We start from the raw sequence: 22,667 nt of genomic DNA, 5'->3' as shown, positions 1-22,667 counted from the left end.
CCTTCTCGACCACTAGTTGCTATGATTGACAATATGCTAGCTGAAAGCTCTTTAAACTCCTCGGCTGAACATTCACAGCAACATGAATTGGAACAAATGCAGTGAGGACATTGCCAAGGCTGCTGTGCAGAATGTACGGTCTTTCTACCGCGCTAGAAAATTACTCACATCTGAGAGTATATACCTTTACAAAGTCACCATTTGCGCATGCATAGAGTATTCAGCTACATCTGGGCTAGCGCATCTGCCACTTATCTCTCACTTTTAAACATGGTAAAAAAAAAAAAAATCTCCAACCTTATAGGTCCAGCACTATCAATCAAACCCCAACCTCTGTCCCATCACCGAAATGTTGCTTCCTTATGCCTGTTTTATAAGAATTTTAATGGAATGTGCTCCGACGAACTCAAATCACTTGTACTCCCTTCTACGTATATACCCCTGACTAACCCGACAAGCAGCAAAATTCCACCCCCACCTGTAGAGATACCTAAATGTCAAAAAGCTTTCTATTCTAATAGTTGTTTACTTCGAACTACTAGACTTTGGAATTCCCTCGCGGCTACCTGGCTGTATTGACAAACAGAAGTTTGAGTGTAATATAAACAGACATCTTGCTGCTCAACTCCCTAGATAGTGTCCCTGTAGATTTGGTACCAAATAGTAGCTCCTTAATTCCAAGTGGCACTGTTTCTTGTTTTGGGTGAGATGACAGTAAAAACAAGACAACCCCCCCAAAAAAAAAATCCCTGATTGTATCCTTCTACACTAGACTTTCATTGTATGATGAAAATTGAGTCATTGGTGTTACAAATTGTACTATTTGACCAAAACATTCCAATCTTTGTGACTAACTATAAATATTTTTGAAAAATACGGATGTTGCAGAAATATAGCTGATTAGCTTTCTAGTCCTAAAAAATAAAAACAGGACTTTGGGCGCGAACGGGTTATTTTACTGGAGATCATTTTTTTCGAAGTATGGTGACGTTTTTGCTGCTGCTCCTGTCAGCAACAACAGCAGCAGCAGCAGCAGCAGTAGCAGCAGCAGCAAAAAACAAACAAAAAAACACACACACAATTTATTTGCTTCGGTGAGTTAAATAGACATTAACAATAACTATATTAATTTGAACCAATCTATCTACTATTATATAAAAGAGGAACTTTGTTTGTGTGTGCGCGCGCGAGTCTGTTCCCTATGGACTCCTAACTGGCTGGGCCGATTTTTTTTGAAATTTCACACTGCACTTTATGTGCCTGGCAGTGTTTTTAGATAGGTTTTCTATTGAAAGTTCTTCGATATGTATCGGTACTCGATAATCGAAAAAAAATCCAATAAAAGAAGGAACAGGCGATTTTGACTAAAGTTAACGCCTTATATAACCTCACATCACAAGTGCATTTGAGAAGTTTTATTAACGCGCAAGCAGAAAGGCCCGGCATATAAAATCAACAGTAGGCTCTTTGATATGACAGGGGTGCGTTCGAAATAAATGGTTCTCCTTAAATATATTTTAAACTTTAATTCAAGTTATTATATAAAAATTATTTTATAAAAATTCAACAGTGGATTCTCTACAGTGCAATGTAGACTACAACGTATAGCGGAATAAGGGGAGTCTTTCCTCGTTTATTCCAGAGTTCTCTCTGCTGCCGAGCGTAATTCTCAAAAAAAAAAAAAAAAAAATTGAAATTCTTATCCAAGGGACATATGAAATTAATGTGCCTTGTAAGCTAATTGGTCAGTGTGTAATCAAATCTTTTAGTGGTGTGGGGGGTATTTAGTTCTCTCCCACTGCAAGAACTTAGACACCAGGGTCGGAAAGTTGAATTGAGAAGTCAGCGCCCTTGAAGAGGACCATTCTCACCTGCAAAACATGCCTGGGCAGCCCCGTCGGAATTCCGTCAGAAGTGCGCCCAGGCGATTAGCAATAAATCAACACCTTCTCAAAGAGAGAGAGTGCAAATCCTTGGATGGTGGACCTCCTAGGATGGTACAGAACTAGCATAACACCACAATCATCAGGGGGCAGATCATTACAGGAATGCTCTAATTCTGTTGAGGCCAAGAATAAAAATCTCTACTTCGTAAGAGAAAATAAGTTATTATTTATGACTGCTACGAATATTGCGCTCGCCGTTGGTCTTCGTTTTAGAGGTCTAGTATAGAAGTAGGAACGTGACCTGTGCATTAGTTATGGAAAAAAAAGTGGAAAAGAAAATGAAAGCTGTGTTTGAGTTTTTACAGTACGTGTAAAATTAAGGAGGTGAATAATTTGCGACTGTGATTGGTTAAAAACAACCCTGCTTTGGAATATTGCCCAATCATGAATCGATACTTAAATACAACACTTCATGTCGCTGTCGTTTCCTATAACAGGGCTAAACTTAAATAGTGGATACTTATGAAAACAATTTCTTACCCGCACAGGTTCGATTGTCCAGTCGGATGACATATCCCAGGTGACATGAGCAGATATAACCGCCGATCTGATTCTGGCAAATCTGTTCGCAATTACCATTTTCAGCCGAACATTCGTTGATGTCTGCCGGGGGTACGTTTTGGAAGCAAATAGAGGAAAACAGAAATAAGAAAATATACATAATTTGAAATAATTGAATCCATTATAAGCAAGTAAAAATACTTTGTATAAAAGTGAGCAAAAAAAAAACAACAACAAAAAAAAAAAAAAACAAGCAACTTACATTAAATCCAATTCCCATAACGAAAGCATGAATATTTCTGTTTTATTCTGGCGGCCATCTTTCTTTTAAATAGCTCTTTGTCTCGGCGAAAGAAGAGCTAATTACAGTAAAAGTATAAATTCTCTTTAACTATCAAATAATATCGGAATAACTATTAAATAATATAAAATAATTTTTACTGAATGTAGGGAGATGGTGGTGGTTAAATAGTTAACGACATGGGCTACCAATATAGGTGTGCCAAGTTTGAATCCAGCTCGTTCCAAAGAACCACTTTCACGAAGGATGTTGGCAACATATACGTGGTCCCTCAGGTAAGTACCCGACGTCTTTCTAGAAAAAAATCTTTAACTAGGTAAAATATAGGGAAACCAATGTTCACAAACAGAATCTTCTGGTTCATATGAAATGAAATAATGAACTATATATATGCATATATATATATATATATATATATATATATATATATATAATTACCTATCTTTGTATGTATGTATGTATTATTATGTTTGCGTGTGACGGAAGACTTATCTGAACTTTTTGTCTTACATTTAGTAGATGTCTGCCTACTAAGAATGTTAAAAGTTATTCAATTTACATGTAAATTTGTCGTCTGCTTCTCAAGCATTGTGATTAGTTAAGCCCTTCAGCATCTCCGGCTGTTTACGTAAACGATTACAAGATGCGGAACAAAAGTCTATTTTGTCTGGTTCAGTATATATATATATATATATATATATATATATATATATATATATATATATATAGTCAAACTGGTAATTAGTAAAAACCTGAAGAGAGTGCTCAATACTATTGCAGAGCAAATATGTGTTTTATTTTTTTATTACAGTTTTATCTGTTTGGTGACATATGCTCCGGATGTTGGACCATGTTTACGATCCAACAGCCTCGTCAGAACTTACAGAAATGGTTGTTAATATTTGGAAGAAGTGTTTTAGAGGAAATACGAGAGAAAAAAAGGGGGGGTTAAGAGATAATAAGGGGGAGGGAGACGGGTATCGACAATATTTAAGTTTTGAAGGTTAAAATACATTAGATTGTAGTGTGTGTGAGGGGGTAGCAGATTCAGGTAGGCGTAGGTGGAGATATATGGATATAGGGAGGGGGAGGGGGAGAGGATGGTAAAAGGGGGGGTAAGGAGAGGAGGAATTTCAATTGTAGGTTTTTAAAGTTTTGGCTACTTTTGGTTGTTTAGCCAGGTATATGAAATAGATGGAGAGAGGGATAGAAATAGAGGGAGAGACAGAGAGAGAGAGAGAGAGAGGGATAGAAAGAGAGAGAGAGAGAAAGAGAAAAAGGGTTTGTATACGTGTCATATGTCTTTGACTAGTAAAAGGTTCCATATATATAGCTCTAACATAGACGACACAACCATATCTAAAATAACAAAACTCTGCACAACATACAATAGTACATTAACTAAAAAAGAAAAAGACTTCCTTACAAACTTCACAACAAAAACAAACATCTTCTATGGGCTACCCAAAATACACAAATATAACCAGGTAAGACTTGCCATCAACATACAAAAGTCGGAATATATAAGCACCCCAAACCCCAACGACCTCACATTCAGACCAATAGTAGCAGGACCATCATGCCCAACAAGCAGACTTAGCAATCTAATAGATATACTATTACAGCCCTTCACCAATCTAGTCAGAAGTTTTGTAAGAGATAACACACACTTCCTTAGTTCCCTACCACAAACAGTAGACGATGGGACTATACTAGCCACATTCGATGTTAGCAGCCTATATAGCAATATCCCACACAATCTAGGAAAAGAAGCTATCGCATATTGGATTGACAAACATACACAGACTTTACACCCCAGATTCAATAAACAATTGATAACATACACATTCAAAAACCCAGCACAAACATTCAAAATAAAAAAGGATCTAAATTGCACCTCCAGAAATGTAGTATATGCACTAAGATGCACAACATGCAACAAATCCTACATAGGCGCCACCAACAATTTCAGCAATTGAGTGGCCTTACATAAGAGCAACATCAAAATTGCAGATAACAGACACCTCTATGTTTCAAAACACGTACACACATGCAGTGGAAACAGCTTCAAAATAATGCCAATCTTCCAAACAGACAATTATTTTTATTTACTTACACAGGAAAAAAAACTTCATAACCAGATTCACTCCTGAACTGAACAGAATCTAATACCATCACACAAAAACATGAAATGCAAGGTACACTTGCATGCACACCCATACACATACACATATACACACCCACACATAAATCAGAACCGACACATTAAAACACACACACGTGCGCGCATACAACCACACACAGACATAATACCCCTATCTCTAATACAACACACTGAACAATACCAACCCTACTTAACCTCGAAACCAACAACACTAGGAGACACCTAGAATCATAATATAATATCTGTTCCAACACCTCGCTCCCTCCTCAGTCAGTGGAGGAGAACCCACTCATGACTGAAACGACTATCATCCCTTCTAGCATCCCCCTCCCATACATATACCCCCTCCAGTGCCCTCCTCTGGGAAACAAAATCTTCCCTACACTAGGAACCGATCCTGGGTCTGGCCATACCCACATGGGGAGACAAATAAATAGAAACATTAAAAAATCCCCTATTTTAAATACACCCCTCTTTCTAAACAAACATAATATAAGGAATACCCGAAAAGACTAAAACGAAAAATAACAATACTAAAATCCAAGAATCCAAAAAATAAATATCATATTTCAGAAGAGCTAGTCCCCCCCTCCCCACACATACTCATTAGTAACGACCTCGGACCACAGCCACCTTCCTAAAGAAGCAAATAACACCAAAATTTTATAAAACAATATACACATTCCCAAACCAATAAAAGCAAACACACACACGCGCACACACATACACATAAACACACATAAACACACACACACACATAAACACACACACACACACACACACACACACACACACACACACACACACACACACACACACACACACACACACACACACACACCCTACCCCACCCTAAAGGAAAAGGAAAAAACATTAGCAGAAAGAGATAGCGACTACAGCCAGGTCAACGTCTCCCTGGACAAGCCCAATAAAAGAGCAATAAAAATTCAGCATACCAATGAATAATAAACACTTACAAGCCTCCACCCCTTGGAAAAACTTCAAATTAACTACGAAAATCGCCATTTTTACATCTCCAACACATTTGAAAATAATTTCTGACGAGGATGTATCACAGACCGTCTGAAACGCGCGTAAAAACGATTTCAATGACTTAAAAACATTATTACAATGATCCAAACATAATTCTCAATGAAAAACCAAGACACGGAATAATAAAATAATGTTAAAAAATACACATTGTTGGTGACTACTCCCTTATTTAAATATATATATATATATATATATATATATATATATATATATATATATTAGAAATAAAAGTTAACCAACGTTGATGGATTCACATTTAGTATTGTAGTAGATATATCCACTTACCTGAACAAGTTTTTTTGTCTTCAAGAAGATAGAACCCCTTATTACAAGTACACTTGAATGAACCGATCGTGTTGAAACATTTATACGAACATCCGCCATTTTTATAACCACATTCGTTTACGTCTGAAATTAGGATAGGAAATGCGAACATTATCTCGAAATGGCAACAACTACAGCAACAACAACGGATGCACCAACAGCAACAGAAACAGCCCAACACATATTACTTTTTGAAGTTCAACCTCCTCTCAACCGACTGGGGCCGGAACAACAGGCATTGTCAGTACTATGCCGCGAAGATCTTCGTTTTCTAGCTGGACCATCTAAGGCGGATTGCTAGCACAACTGTAGAAATATTCTTTTGTGTTATCACGATTCCAATATTTTCTCCGATTCCGAGATAATTCCCCATTCTGTTCTAAATTTTCGATATTGATTCTTTTAAAATTTCTAAATATTGAACAATAGTGTTTTTTTTGTTGTTTTTTTTCGGATTACCATAAAGCCCTATGTAACAGGTGCATATATTCCCGACAACCTAAAAGTAGATTTTTGGGGAAGGGGTGATATATAGATTTGATTTCGCTTGAAGTTTGAAATCGATAAATATTTATCGTTTCATTATCAGCAAAAAAAAAAAAAAAAAAAAAAAAAAAAATCAATAAATATCTATCATAAGTACCAGCAATGGAAAATTATGTTAAAAAAAAAAAATCAATTAAAAGATCGTTTTTGGCATCGGAAAATAGTCACCTTTTTCTGATTCCGATACCCCTGATTTTTCCAATTCCAATTCTGATTAATCGTCCCAACACTAGTAGTTACCAAGATAATGACAGAAGTGAAAGATTTATCTCGCGACAGTTAACTGTTTTGCACTGTTGCCGATACACTAGACTGAGTTCCATTTCAACTTATCACTCCTCATTATAATCTTAATCAATCAACCCTTCACCGCCCCCGTCTTTGTTTACCATCAAGAAATGAGCGACGGATAATAATCATATGGTGTTTACGTCATCATGAGACAACAGTGAGATAATCGATAATTGTGGAAATCGAGTAGAATTCGATTACTTAAGGTGACGGCTCAACAAGAACTTGCTTACATTAGATTTGAAAACAACCATGTTATAGTCAGCTGTAAAGCAGCTCCACGGTATTGTGCCCCATGGATGGGTACTTCTAGGGAAAAAATTCTGCTCATGAACTTTTCTTTTAGTTTAAGGCACAGATAGAAAGTAATAGAAAATGTTATGTCAGATGCTCAGTCGAACCATGAAAATAATGATATTGCAAGTTCTCGTCTGAGCTCTAATCTATGGTCCCCCCGGCCTGACTTTCACGAAAAACACTCGTCTATCTGAAACCACTATCAATAATTTCCCCTACTCTTTATCTGTGCCTAAACCTAAACGTAGATTCCATGAACAAAGCTTCTTTCTTAGAACTGCACGCCTGTGGAACTCTGTTCCGTTTTCCTGCTTTCCAACTGACTACAATATGGTTGTCTTCAAGTCCAATGTAAACAAGTTCTTCATGAGCCGTTCCCTTTAAGTAATCCAATTTACCCAATCCCCAATACTAACGATTACTATGATATTGTCCCATTGACTATTGTACACTCATTAACCCTTATTCTCAGTGCAGTTCTAGGAAAAAAGCTTTGTTCATGGAATCTACGTTTAGGTTTAGGCACAGATAAAGAGTGAGGGAAATTATTGGTAGTAGTTTCAGCTAGACGACTGTTTTTCGGGAAAGTTTGGCGAGGTGGGACCATAGATTGGAGCTCAGACAAGCACTTGCCATGAAAATAACGATAAAGCAGAGACAGGCTCACCACGTCTATTCTGTGGGAAAGAGGTTGCAGTGAAGAGAAAAGAGAGAAAAGGGCACCCCACACTAGGCATTCCTATATTTATTTTTCTTGTCCTTTTTTTCTGTCTTTCTTTAATTTTTGAAAATGATTTTATTAACCCATTAGTAACCAAATCTTTATTTCTTTAATTTTTGAAAACTATTTTAACCCATTAGTAACCAAATCTTTTTTTCTTTAATTTTTGAAAACTATTTTAACTCATTAGTAACCAAATCTTTTTTTCTTTAATTTTTGAAAACAATTTTAACCCATTAGTAACCAAATCTTTTTTTCTTTAATTTTTGAAAACTATTTTAACCCATTAGTAACCAAATCTTTTCTTCTTTAATTTTTGAAAACTATTTTAACCCATTAGTAACCAAATCTTTTTTCTTTAATTTTTGAAAACTATTTTAACCCATTAGTAACCAAATCTTTTTTTCTTTAATTTTTGAAAACTATTTTAACCCATTAGTAACCAAATCTTTTTTTCTTTAATTTTTGAAAACAATTTTAACCCATTAGTAACCAAATCTTTTTTTCTTTAATTTTTGAAAACAATTTTAACCCATTAGTAACCAAATCTTTTTTTCTTTAATTTTTGAAAACAATTTTAACCCATTAGTAACCAAATCTTTTTTCTTTAATTTTTGAAAACTATTTTAACCCATTAGTAACCAAATCTTTTTTTCTTTAATTTTTGAAAACAATTTTAACCCATTAGTAACCAAATCTTTTTTTCTTTAATTTTTGAAAACAATTTTAACCCATTAGTAACCAAATCTTTTTTTCTTTAATTTTTGAAAACAATTTTAACCCATTAGTAACCAAATCTTTTTTTCTTTAATTTTTGAAAACAATTTTAACCCATTAGTAACCAAATCTTTTTTTCTTTTATTTTTGAAAACAATTTTAACCCATTAGTAACCAAATCTTTTTTTCTTTAATTTTTGAAAACTATTTTAACCCATTAGTAACCAAATCTTTTCCTCTTTAATTTTTGAAAACTATTTTAACCCATTAGTAACCAAATCTTTTTTCTTTAATTTTTGAAAACTATTTTAACCCATTAGTAACCAAATCTTTTCTTCTTTAATTTTTGAAAACTATTTTAACCCATTAGTAACCAAATCTTTTTTTCTTTTATTTTTGAAAACTATTTTAACTCATTAGTAACCAAATCTTTTTTCTTTAATTTTTGAAAACTATTTTAACCCATTAGTAACCAAATCTTTTCCTCTTTAATTTTTGAAAACTATTTTAACCCATTAGTAACCAAATCTTTTCTTCTTTAATTTTTGAAAACTATTTTAACCCATTAGCAACCAAATCTTTTTTTCTTTAATTTTTGAAAACTATTTTAACTCATTAGTAACCAAATCTTTTTTTCTTTAATTTTTGAAAACTATTTTAACCCATTAGCAACCAAATCTTTTTTTCTTTAATTTTTGAAAACTATTTTAACCCATTAGTAACAAAATCTTTTTTTCTTTAATTTTTGAAAACTATTTTAACCCATTAGTAACCAAATCTTTTTTTCTTTAATTTTTGAAAACTATTTTAACCCATTAGTAACCAAATCTTTTCTTCTTTAATTTTTGAAAACTATTTTAACCCATTAGCAACCAAATCTTTTTTTCTTTAATTTTTGAAAACTATTTTAACCCATTAGTAACCAAATCTTTTTTTCTTTAATTTTTGAAAACTATTTTAACCCATTAGTAACCAAATCTTTTTTTCTTTAATTTTTAAAAACTATTTTAACCCATTAGTAACAAAATCTTTTTTTCTTTAATTTTTGAAAACTATTTTAACCCATTAGCAACCAAATCTTTTTTTCTTTAATTTTTGAAAACTATTTTAACCCATTAGTAACCAAATCTTTTTTTCTTTAATTTTTGAAAACTATTTTAACCCATTAGTAACCAAATCTTTTTTCTTTAATTTTTGAAAACTATTTTAACCCATTAGTAACAAAATCTTTTTTCTGTAATTTTTGAAAACTATTTTAACCCATTAGCAACCAAATCTTTTTTTCTGTAATTTTTGAAAACTATTTTAACCTATTAGTAACCAAATCTTTTTTTTCTTTAATTTTTTAAAACTATTTTAACCCATTAGCAACCAAATCTTTTTTTCTGTAATTTTTGAAAACTATTTTAACCTATTAGTAACCAAATCTTTTTTCTTTAAATTTTGTAAAACTATTTTAACCTATTAGTAACCAAATCTTTTTTCTTAAATTTTTGAAAACTATTTTAACCCATTAGCAACCAAATCTTTTTTTCTGTAATTTTTGAAAACTATTTTAACCCATTAGTAACCAAATCTTTTTTTCTGTAATTTTTGAAAACTATTTTAACCCATTAGTAACAAAATCTTTTTTCTGTAATTTTTGAAAACTATTTTAACCCATTAGCAACCAAATCTTTTTTTCTGTAATTTTTGAAAACTATTTTAACCTATTAGTAACCAAATCTTTTTTTTCTTTAATTTTGTAAAACTATTTTAACCCATTAGTAACCAAATCTTTTTTTCTGTAATTTTTGAAAACTATTTTAACCCATTAGTAACCAAATCTTTTTTCTTTAAATTTTGTAAAACTATTTTAACCTATTAGTAACCAAATCTTTTTTCTTAAATTTTTGAAAACTATTTTAACCCATTAGCAACCAAATCTTTTTTTCTTTAATTTTTGAAAACTATTTTAACCCATTAGTAACCAAATCTTTTTTCTTTAATTTTTGAAAACTATTTTAACCCATTAGCAACCAAATCTTTTTTTCTTTAATTTTTGAAAACTATTTTAACCCATTAGTAACCAAATCTTTTTTTCTGTAATTTTTGAAAACTATTTTAACCCATTAGCAACCAAATCTTTTTTTCTGTAATTTTTGAAAACTATTTTAACCCATTAGTAACCAAATCTTTTTTTCTTTAATTTTTGAAAACTATTTTAACCCATTAGCAACCAAATCTTTTTTTCTGTAATTTTTGAAAACTATTTTAACCCATTAGTAACCAAATCTTTTTTCTTTAATTTTTGAAAACTATTTTAACCCATTAGCAACCAAATCTTTTTTTCTGTAATTTTTGAAAACTATTTTAACCCATTAGTAACCAAATCTTTTTTCTTTAATTTTTGAAAACTATTTTAACCCATTAGTAACCAAATCTTTTCTTCTTTAATTTTTGAAAACTATTTTAACCCATTAGTAACCAAATCTTTTTTTCTTTTATTTTTGAAAACTATTTTAACTCATTAGTAACCAAATCTTTTTTCTTTAATTTTTGAAAACTATTTTAACCCATTAGTAACCAAATCTTTTTTTCTTTAATTTTTGAAAACAATTTTAACCCATTAGTAACCAAATCTTTTCTTCTTTAATTTTTGAAAACTATTTTAACCCATTAGCAACCAAATCTTTTTTTCTTTAATTTTTGAAAACTATTTTAACTCATTAGTAACCAAATCTTTTTTTCTTTAATTTTTGAAAACTATTTTAACCCATTAGCAACCAAATCTTTTTTTCTTTAATTTTTGAAAACTATTTTAACCCATTAGTAACAAAATCTTTTTTTCTTTAATTTTTGAAAACTATTTTAACCCATTAGTAACCAAATCTTTTTTTCTTTAATTTTTGAAAACTATTTTAACCCATTAGTAACCAAATCTTTTCTTCTTTAATTTTTGAAAACTATTTTAACCCATTAGCAACCAAATCTTTTTTTCTTTAATTTTTGAAAACTATTTTAACCCATTAGTAACCAAATCTTTTTTTCTTTAATTTTTGAAAACTATTTTAACCCATTAGTAACCAAATCTTTTTTTCTTTAATTTTTAAAAACTATTTTAACCCATTAGTAACAAAATCTTTTTTTCTTTAATTTTTGAAAACTATTTTAACCCATTAGCAACCAAATCTTTTTTTCTTTAATTTTTGAAAACTATTTTAACCCATTAGTAACCAAATCTTTTTTTCTTTAATTTTTGAAAACTATTTTAACCCATTAGTAACCAAATCTTTTTTCTTTAATTTTTGAAAACTATTTTAACCCATTAGTAACAAAATCTTTTTTCTGTAATTTTTGAAAACTATTTTAACCCATTAGCAACCAAATCTTTTTTTCTGTAATTTTTGAAAACTATTTTAACCTATTAGTAACCAAATCTTTTTTTTCTTTAATTTTTGAAAACTATTTTAACCCATTAGCAACCAAATCTTTTTTTCTGTAATTTTTGAAAACTATTTTAACCTATTAGTAACCAAATCTTTTTTCTTTAAATTTTGTAAAACTATTTTAACCTATTAGTAACCAAATCTTTTTTCTTAAATTTTTGAAAACTATTTTAACCCATTAGCAACCAAATCTTTTTTTCTGTAATTTTTGAAAACTATTTTAACCCATTAGTAACCAAATCTTTTTTTCTGTAATTTTTGAAAACTATTTTAACCCATTAGTAACAAAATCTTTTTTCTGTAATTTTTGAAAACTATTTTAACCCATTAGCAACCAAATCTTTTTTCTGTAATTTTTGAAAACTATTTTAACCTATTAGTAACCAAATCTTTTTTTTCTTTAATTTTGTAAAACTATTTTAACCCATTAGTAACCAAATCTTTTTTTCTGTAATTTTTGAAAACTATTTTAACCCATTAGTAACCAAATCTATTTTCTTTAAATTTTGTAAAACTATTTTAACCTATTAGTAACCAAATCTTTTTTCTTAAATTTTTGAAAACTATTTTAACCCATTAGCAACCAAATCTTTTTTTCTTTAATTTTTGAAAACTATTTTAACCCATTAGTAACCAAATCTTTTTTCTTTAATTTTTGAAAACTATTTTAACCCATTAGCAACCAAATCTTTTTTTCTTTAATTTTTGAAAACTATTTTAACCCATTAGTAACCAAATCTTTTTTTCTGTAATTTTTGAAAACTATTTTAACCCATTAGCAACCAAATCTTTTTTTCTGTAATTTTTGAAAACTATTTTAACCCATTAGTAACCAAATCTTTTTTCTTTAATTTTTGAAAACTATTTTAACCCATTAGCAACCAAATCTTTTTTTCTGTAATTTTTGAAAACTATTTTAACCCATTAGTAACCAAATCTTTTTTCTTTAATTTTTGAAAACTATTTTAACCCATTAGCAACCAAATCTTTTTTTCTTTAATTTTTGAAAACTATTTTAACTCATTAGTAACCAAATCTTTTTTCTTTAATTTTTGAAAACTATTTTAACCCATTAGTAACCAAATCTTTTTTTCTTTAATTTTTGAAAACTATTTTAACCCATTAGTAACCAAATCTTTTTTTCTTTAATTTTTGAAAACTATTTTAACCCATTAGTAACCAAATCTTTTTTCTTTAATTTTTGAAAACTATTTTAACCCATTAGTAACCAAATCTTTTTTCTTTAATTTTTGAAAACTATTTTAACCCATTAGTAACCAAATCTTTTTTCTTTAATTTTTGAAAACAATTTTAACCCATTAGTAACCAAATCTTTTTTCTTTAATTTTTGAAAACTATTTTAACCCATTAGTAACCAAATCTTTTTTCTTTAATTTTTGAAAACTATTTTAACCCATTAGTAACCAAATCTTTTTTCTTTAATTTTTGAAAACTATTTTAACCCATTAGTAACCAAATCTTCTTTTTCTTTAATTTTTGAAAACTATTTTATTAACCGATTATTAACCAAATCTTTTTTTCTTTAATTTTTGAAAACTATTTTAACCCATTAGTAACCAAATCTTTTTTTCTTTAATTTTTGAAAACTATTTTAACCCATTAGTAACCAAATCTTATTTCTTTAATTTTTGAAAACTATTTTAACCCATTAGTAACAAAATCTTTTTTCTGTAATTTTTGAAAACTATTTTAACCCATTAGCAACCAAATCTTTTTTTCTGTAATTTTTGAAAACTATTTTAACCTATTAGTAACCAAATCTTTTTTTTCTTTAATTTTGTAAAACTATTTTAACCCATTAGTAACCAAATCTTTTTTTCTGTAATTTTTGAAAACTATTTTAACCCATTAGTAACCAAATCTTTTTTCTTTAATTTTTGAAAACTATTTTAACCCATTAGTAACAAAATCTTTTTTCTGTAATTTTTGAAAACTATTTTTACCCATTAGTAACCAAATCTTTTTTTCTGTAATTTTTGAAAACTATTTTAACCTATTAGTAACCAAATCTTTTTTTTCTTTAATTTTTTAAAACTATTTTAACCCATTAGTAACCAAATCTTTTTTTCTGTAATTTTTGAAAACTATTTTAACCCATTAGTAACCAAATCTTTTTTCTTTAAATTTTGTAAAACTATTTTAACCTATTAGTAACCAAATCTTTTTTCTTAAATTTTTGAAAACTATTTTAACCCATTAGCAACCAAATCTTTTTTTCTGTAATTTTTGAAAACTATTTTAACCCATTAGTAACCAAATCTTTTTTCTTTAATTTTTGAAAACTATTTTAACCCATTAGCAACCAAATCTTTTTTTCTTTAATTTTTGAAAACTATTTTAACCCATTAGTAACCAAATCTTTTTTTCTTTAATTTTTGAAAACTATTTTAACCCATTATTAACCAAATCTTTTTTTCTTTAATTTTTGAAAACTATTTTAACCCATTAGTAACCAAATCTTTTTTTCTTTAATTTTTGAAAACTATTTTAACCCATTAGTAACCAAATCTTTTTTTCTTTAATTTTTGAAAACTATTTTAACCCATTAGTAACCAAATCTTTTTTCTTTAATTTTTGAAAACTATTTTAACCCATTAGTAACCAAATCTTTTCTTCTTTAATTTTTGAAAACTATTTTAACCCATTAGTAACCAAATCTTTTTTCTTTAATTTTTGAAAACTATTTTAACCCATTAGTAACAAAATCTTTTTTCTGTAATTTTTGAAAACTATTTTAACCCATTAGCAACCAAATCTTTTTTTCTGTAATTTTTGAAAACTATTTTAACCTATTAGTAACCAAATCTTTTTTTTCTGTAATTTTTGAAAACTATTTTAACCCATTAGCAACCAAATCTTTTTTTCTGTAATTTTTGAAAACTATTTTAACCCATTAGTAACCAAATCTTTTTTCTTTACATTTTGTAAAACTATTTTAACCTATTAGTAACCAAATCTTTTTTCTTAAATTTTTGAAAACTATTTTATTAACCCATTAGCAACCAAATCTTTTTTTCTGTAATTTTTGAAAACTATTTTAACCCATTAGTAACCAAATCTTTTTTCTTTAATTTTTGAAAACTATTTTAACCCATTTGTAACCAAATCTTTTTTTCTTTAATTTTTGAAAACTATTTTATTAACCCATTAGTAACCAAATCTTTTTTTCTGTAATTTTTGAAAACTATTTTAACCCATTAGCAACCAAATCTTTTTTTCTGTAATTTTTGAAAACTATTTTAACCTATTAGTAACCAAATCTTTTTTTTCTGTAATTTTTGAAAACTATTTTAACCCATTAGCAACCAAATCTTTTTTTCTGTAATTTTTGAAAACTATTTTATCCCATTAGTAACCAAATCTTTTTTCTTTACATTTTGTAAAACTATTTTAACCTATTAGTAACCAAATCTTTTTTCTTAAATTTTTGAAAACTATTTTATTAACCCATTAGCAACCAAATCTTTTTTTCTGTAATTTTTGAAAACTATTTTAACCCATTAGTAACCAAATCTTTTTTCTTTAATTTTTGAAAACTATTTTAACCCATTAGTAACCAAATCTTTTTTCTTTAATTTTTGAAAACTATTTTATTAACCCATTAGTAACCAAATCTTTTTTTCTGTAATTTTTGAAAACTATTTTAACCCATTAGCAACCAAATCTTCTTTTCTTTAATTTTTGAAAACTATTTTAACCCATTAGCAACCAAATCTTTTTTTCTTTAATTTTTGAAAACTATTTTAACCCATTAGTAACCAAATCTTTTTTTCTTTAATTTTTGAAAACTATTTTAACCCATTAGTAACCAAATCTTCTTTTCTTTAATTTTTGAAAACTATTTTAACCCATTAGTAACCAAATCTTTTTTTCTTTAATTTTTGAAAACTATTTTAACCCATTAGCAACCAAATCTTCTTTTCTTTAATTTTTGAAAACTATTTTAACCCATTAGTAACCAAATCTTCTTTTCTTTAATTTTTGAAAACTATTTTAACCCATTAGCAACCAAATCTTTTTTTCTTTTATTTTTGAAAACTATTTTAACCCATTAGTAACCAAATCTTTTTTTCTTTAATTTTTGAAAACTATTTTAACCCATTAGTAACCAAATCTTTTCTTCTTTAATTTTTGAAAACTATTTTATTAACCCATTAGTAACCAAATCGTTTTTTCTTTAATTTATTACTAAACATCTTTTGTAAATAAAATATATTTAAACAGAATTATTTTAAAAGATTTAAACCTGATACCTGGCAAATATATCCGGTGAAACAAGTGCAAGACAGATACAAACAATTTCACTTTAAAGGGGCAGATAGAATCTTAAAAAAGATCTCTCGGTTGGAATTTATAGGATAGCGGATGAATGCCTGGCAGTCGGCAAGATGCCTCATACCCAGCTAGAACAAAATAAACAAATTAAAAAAAATAATAATATCGTCATATATATCATAAAATATATGTTATATTTGAAAGAGAATCAAATCTTTAGGGTTAACTATAGATATCCCTGGAAAATAGAGATGTGGCTGAAATATTGTTAATTATGTTGCATTTAGATTTGGAATTGTATTTGTTGTGTTGTGTTGTGTTTTGTTATGTTGTTATGTTGTGATGTGTTCTGTTGTGTTGTATTGTGTCATAGCAAGAATAAAAAAATGTATAGTTGATGAATAATATAAAATTTAAATACTTGTAGAGGGTTGAGCTTAAATGGTTAGCACCGATGGGAAGATCTGCTTACCTGCACAGGTACGATTGTCCGGCCGGAGGGCGAAACCTAGACGACATAAGCAAATTTTACCGCCAATTTGGTTCCGGCAGATCTGCTCGCAGCCGCCATTACTAGCCAAACATTCGTTGATGTCTGCCGGAAGAAAGTTTCGTTACAAAAAGAAGAAAAGAAAAAATAAGTTAGAAATTATCAATAATTTGAATTAGCCAAACACATTAGAATAATAAGAAAGATTATCTTTCCAATAAAACACCAATTTACGTATTGTTTATTATTTTATTATTTTTAGTTTTTGGAAGATTTTTTCGAGATAAGACTTCATTATTTGTATATTCATTTTTGTTTGCGGACTGTTATCCTCATCTTCATAGTTGCTGCTGTTTCACCACGTTTCGGCCAACTCATCCGCTGACCTTCGTCAGGTGATTAACCGCAATGCCTCTACCTACTGCGCCATGGGTAGAGGCGTTGAGTCGGTATAGTTCCAGGTGAGCAGCGTCTGAAGATAGCGGTTTCAATCTTACCCAAAAGCAGACTAGAGGATTAGTTGACTAAAATGTGGTGAGGCTACAACAACGACAACTATGGAAGGCAGTAATTACTGGGGATACAGTTAGAAGATTCCGCATTCCTATCCCGCCACGGTTAATCGCACAAAGAAAGCCAGACGATGAGTTAGCTGAAACAACAACAACTACAAAGATAAGGATAACAGTCCATAAAAAAAAATAAATTAAAAAAATAAATAAATAAATACACCAATTTAAGTGTTTCTGAATTTTTAAGATAAGGATTGGTTATTTGCATCATTTGAACTACTGAGTGTTATTCTCACAGCATTTCGATCGGTATAACCTCCGGCTTTTTAAGGTGTACCTTGTCGAACGAGGGAATATACGTGGGATTTCAGATTAACCCCTTTACTTAATCCACGTGTAGCATGCTCTTGTTTCATCAGTTATGGTCGGGTAGAAGACCAAGTACTTTATCCACTGCGCCACTGGTCCTTTTGGACAATTCTAGTATGAATTTTGGGAGCCTTGAACATATTCTTGTTTGTAGATGTACAATCTTCACACTATAGATCACTACGTATTATTTGCATATATATACATATCTATTTTAATTATGACTTTATCTAGCAGGTCACCCGGCATTGCCTGACTGTAAAATTACGGCCACCGAGAGTAAGAAGAAGGCCTGTTAACTGAAAAATATCTGCAGGCAATGTAGGTAAGATTTATCAGACTGTCAGTACTATATGAGGGCCATTTAAAAAAGAGCAATAAATCATTTTTAAAAAGAAAAAGGAACACAGTTTTATTAATACTTAAACTGAACTTTATTCAATATAAAATATAAATATTATCTATGTAAAATTAAGTAATTTTAAAGCAATATACAATTTAATACTCATAAAACTAAATTATGAATTTAGGAAACAAAACAATTAAAGAAACATTAAACAAACAGTTTTTAGCCTTCGGAACAAGATCACAGTGTAGTATCTGTTTTGATGCTACACTTTACCTTTTCTGTCCTCGGTCGGTGGAGGAGAAATCTTTCATGACTGAGATTATTTTTGTTCCTATCCAGAGTGCCCCTTATTGGGAAGCTGGATTTTGCCCACAAGATTATATGTTGAAATATTTAAATATAGAAATTATATTTAAAGTTTTGGTTTTCTGTTCTTCTATGTCCATTTTTCCCCCATGTTTTTCATCAAAATGTGTAGCGTATTAGTTGTCTCACAGGCCATCATCAGTGATCGCTCACTGGCAGTAACCTGTGGTGTTCCCTGGAGACCAAGTGACAACAAGTCTCCCCAGATTTCCAGTGTTTTCCACCTCTGGACCACTTGTGCAGATGATTGCATGTTATAGCAACAGCCGTTGTCACTGATTTCTCGTTGGCATCGGCCATTGGTTTTTCCTGGGGTTTGGGTGACAAAATGCCTCCCCAAGGTACCAGATTTGAACTGCACACTTCCAGTGGAGATTTGGTTAGTACTCTCCCACCTCGGTCTTTCCATCCTCCCTGACCCTTCACAACTAGTTGGTGTGGCGCCAGTCGATATCATCTACACCAGTTTTTTTTATTATTATTACTATTATTATTATGATAATAATAAGGGTGCTTGTGCAGTGTACGCATGTGTATTTTAAATATTATTTTCAAGTTAAATTAAATTTTGGGTTTGTATTACCGCACACATAGATTCGAAAAAGTTGTCAAAAAACAAATATATAACAAGTAAATGTTACAAAGGCAAGATAAGTTACTCTTCTACCTAACTGGATATGTTTTTAGGGGTTTGTATTATTATACACATAGATTCGAAAAAGTAGTAAAAAAATCAAATACATACCAAATAAATGTTATCAAAGGCAAGATAAGTTACTCTTTTACCTACCTGCGTGTAATCGCTCCGAAAATCATACAATGTTTTTCGATATATTTTAAAAAGAAAAATGTCGCCATGCTCGCTATTGAACTCGCTAAGTTTGGGAAAATGAGTTAAAACAAACAAATTATACAAAATACTGTTAGAAACACCCCAATATATCCGCCTATGTCACGGTAAGATATATTGAGCGACTTTTTAACAGTATTTTGTATATTTTTTTGTTTAAACTCGTTTTCCCTGTATATCAAATTTCGAGTCTGTAGACTGAAAATTGACAGAGTTATTGTGTAAAGAAATATACACAGACAGACACACAGTGACAGACACTTTCACTTTTATAGATATATAGATTATATTGAACCCAAGATATATAGTACTGATTTAAAAAGTAAAAAAAATGACTCGAGCGCCGCCACCGAGAATCAAAAGCAAAACGTTTAGCTTACGATTTACTTTTTCTTTTGACGTTAATAACTGTACTATGAAGGCATATTTACTGCAAAGCTAAGAACTAAAACATTACGCCACGCATATATATATATATATATATATATATATATATATATATATATATATATACAAGCCTGACGAATCCTAGAGCGGATGAAACGCCGAATATTCAGTGTAGCTTAATCGCCATATATATTTTATAAATTACTAACTAGCTCTACCTACGTATTGAGCACTTTTGAAGTAAATACTTAAAGTTTACGCATAAATCTATACTTTCGTATATTAATTTTATGTGAGTAAATGAAGTATATATATATATATATATATATATATATATATATATATATATATATATATATATATAATTGTTTAAAAGAATATGCAAATTAGCTAGATCTTTTGAAAATGAATGCAATTCCACGAACCATATATAACAAAGTTGTATTTTCTTTTTAAATAAATAGAGAAAAAGGTTTTTAATATGAATATCAATACACATACACACACACTCATAGGAATACAAGAATAAAAAAGCATTGGAAATGCAAAAGGATATAGGGATGGTATGCCAAAAAGTATACAAACAAGATAGCTATGAATGGCTAGGCACATGGAAATAGAATTGCATCCAAAGTATAGCCCTATAGCTTTTCTCCAATCTTCATTCCGTGCCATCATTACGGTTGTAAAAAGCTATAGGGCTATACTTTGGATGCAATTCTATTTCCATGTGCCTAGCCATTCATAGCTATCTTGTTTGTATACTTTTTGGCATACCATCCCTATATCCTTTTGCATTTCCAATGCTTTTTTATTCTTGTTAATTAGTATTTTTACTTACAGTCTTATTTTTAAACTTACATTCATGATAGTATTGTCTTTTTTAGGAGGCGGCTCATTGCCGCCTCCATTAGTAGCAGGTCGCTTCCTGCTGGGTTTTAGGTCTTTGGGTTTTGGGCTTTAGGAGTTGCCTCTTGGTCCTCCATCGGTTCTATATTACATAAAGAGTGCTACCGCCTCTCTGATAAAACAGTTAGAGTATTATAAAGTTCTAAAATGTTCATACCTTCACTATTAAATTTTGCTTGGTTCATTCTTTGGCATTTTGGCAAAGATTTGGCAGTTTTTGATATTTATATTTATAATAGTTTGTGCATGAGGCAGCTTTTTTCCCCTTGGGATCCCTGTTATACCGTGCTTTTGAGTCAGCACGTGAGGCAGTCTTCTTTTTTTCTGGTTCTTTGTTATAAAGAGCACGTGAGGCAGCTTTTTCCCCCTCGGAATCCCTGTTATACCGTGCTTTTGAGTCAGCACGTGAGGCAGCCTTCTTTTTTTCTGATTCTTTGTTATAAAGAGCACGTGAGGCAGCTTTTTTCCCCTCGGAATCCCTGTTATACCGTGCTTTTGAGTCAGCACGTGAGGCAGCCTTCTTTTTTTCTGGTTCTTTGTTATAAAGAGCACGTGAGGCAGCTTTTTCCCCCTCGGAATCCCTGTTATACCGTGCTTTTGAGTCAGCACGTGAGGCAGCCTTCTTTTTTCTGATTCTTTGTTATAAAGAGCACGTGAGGCAGCTTTTTCCCCTCGGAATCCCTGTTATACCGTGCTTTTGAGTCAGCACGTGAGGCAGCCTTCTTTTTTTCTGGTTCTTTGTTATAAAGAGCACGTGAGGCAGCCTTCTTTTTTCTGGTTCTTTGTTATAAAGAGCACGTGAGGCAGCCTTCTTTTCTTCTGGTTCTTGTTATAAAGAGCACGTGAGGCAGTTTTTTTCTCCTCAGAATCCCTGTTATACCGTGCTTTTGAGTCAGCACGTGAGGCAGCCTTCTTTTTTTCTGGTTCTTTGTTATAAAGAGCACGTGAGGCAGTTTTTTCCCCTCGGGATCCCTGTTATACCGTGCTTTTGAGTCAGCACGTGAGGCAGCCTTCTTTGCCTCAGGATTTGCATGATACTTAATTTTTATTATTTCAGCATTTTTCTGATAGTATTCTTTTTGCTCAGATAATACCTTGACTTTGTTTTTTTCATAGTCTATATTTCTCTGAGCTTTTTTACTACGTGCTGACTTTGGCATTTTTTTATTAAATGTAAACATATAACACTTATGTGTATCTTACTATAATATCACTTATCTTATAGCAAGACAACTCTCATAGAATTGAGATACTGCCCCGTCACCAATAGTTAAAGTGTGGAACGGTATATACACCAATAGTGTAGCTGTTATCTTTATATGAAGTCCTAATCAGTGACAGTGTGAGGTTACTTGATTAATTTATTGTAGTTTATTTTAGAAAACTTACTTGTTTTTATTAGTAGATTGTGTATAGTAGCCACAATATCTAGTTATTTTTGTGGCTAGGGCTTGGATTTTGATTCTTTTTGGGCAGCTTCCAGTGAGTTCTTAGAAGATGACTTTCTTGCAGTTTCTTTTGCGGTTAATTTAACTTATTTTCTTTGGCGTTTGGTGAGTTCTTAGAAGAACTGGTCTGATCTACTTTTCTTAGCGAGCGAAGAGATTCAGCTGCATTTAACAATGGTTGCTATAGTGTATTTTTGCGCATGCGTGAGAATTTCAAGTTTCCTCCTTATTTTTCAATAGTTTGACAGTAGTCATGTGTCTTTCTGCCAAGAGCGACAGACGTCAGTGTTAGCCGTGATCGTCTAGAGGTTAGGACCCCACGTTGTGGCCGTGCTAACCTAGGTTCGAATCCTGGTCACAGCATTGACATTTTGTACATATTTTACAGTCCAAAATCTGAGG

The 22,667-nt window shown here is 30.6% G+C and overlaps 1 protein-coding gene across 1 annotated transcript in view; it reads right to left on the bottom strand.

Moving 5' to 3' along the window:
• LOC145252587 (uncharacterized) overlaps positions 1 to 22,667 on the bottom strand; it is a 198,985-nt gene that overhangs the window by 75,154 nt on the left and 101,164 nt on the right. Inside the window, exons 17-19 of the mRNA XM_080112251.1 lie at positions 17,058 to 17,180; positions 6,251 to 6,373; positions 2,427 to 2,549 (exon numbers count right to left, since the gene is read on the bottom strand). Of these exons, the coding sequence (XP_079968377.1) occupies positions 2,427 to 2,549; positions 6,251 to 6,373; positions 17,058 to 17,180 (369 nt within the window). The remainder of the gene's footprint in view (positions 1 to 2,426; positions 2,550 to 6,250; positions 6,374 to 17,057; positions 17,181 to 22,667) is intronic.

This window comes from Euprymna scolopes, chromosome 29 (assembly GCF_053919585.1).
Source record: "Euprymna scolopes isolate OS-2025 chromosome 29, ASM5391958v1, whole genome shotgun sequence".
In the NCBI taxonomy this organism is placed as follows: Eukaryota; Metazoa; Mollusca; class Cephalopoda; order Sepiida; family Sepiolidae; genus Euprymna; species Euprymna scolopes.
Note: the sequence above shows the minus strand (reverse complement) of the source record. Positions and strands in the feature narration are given on the sequence as shown.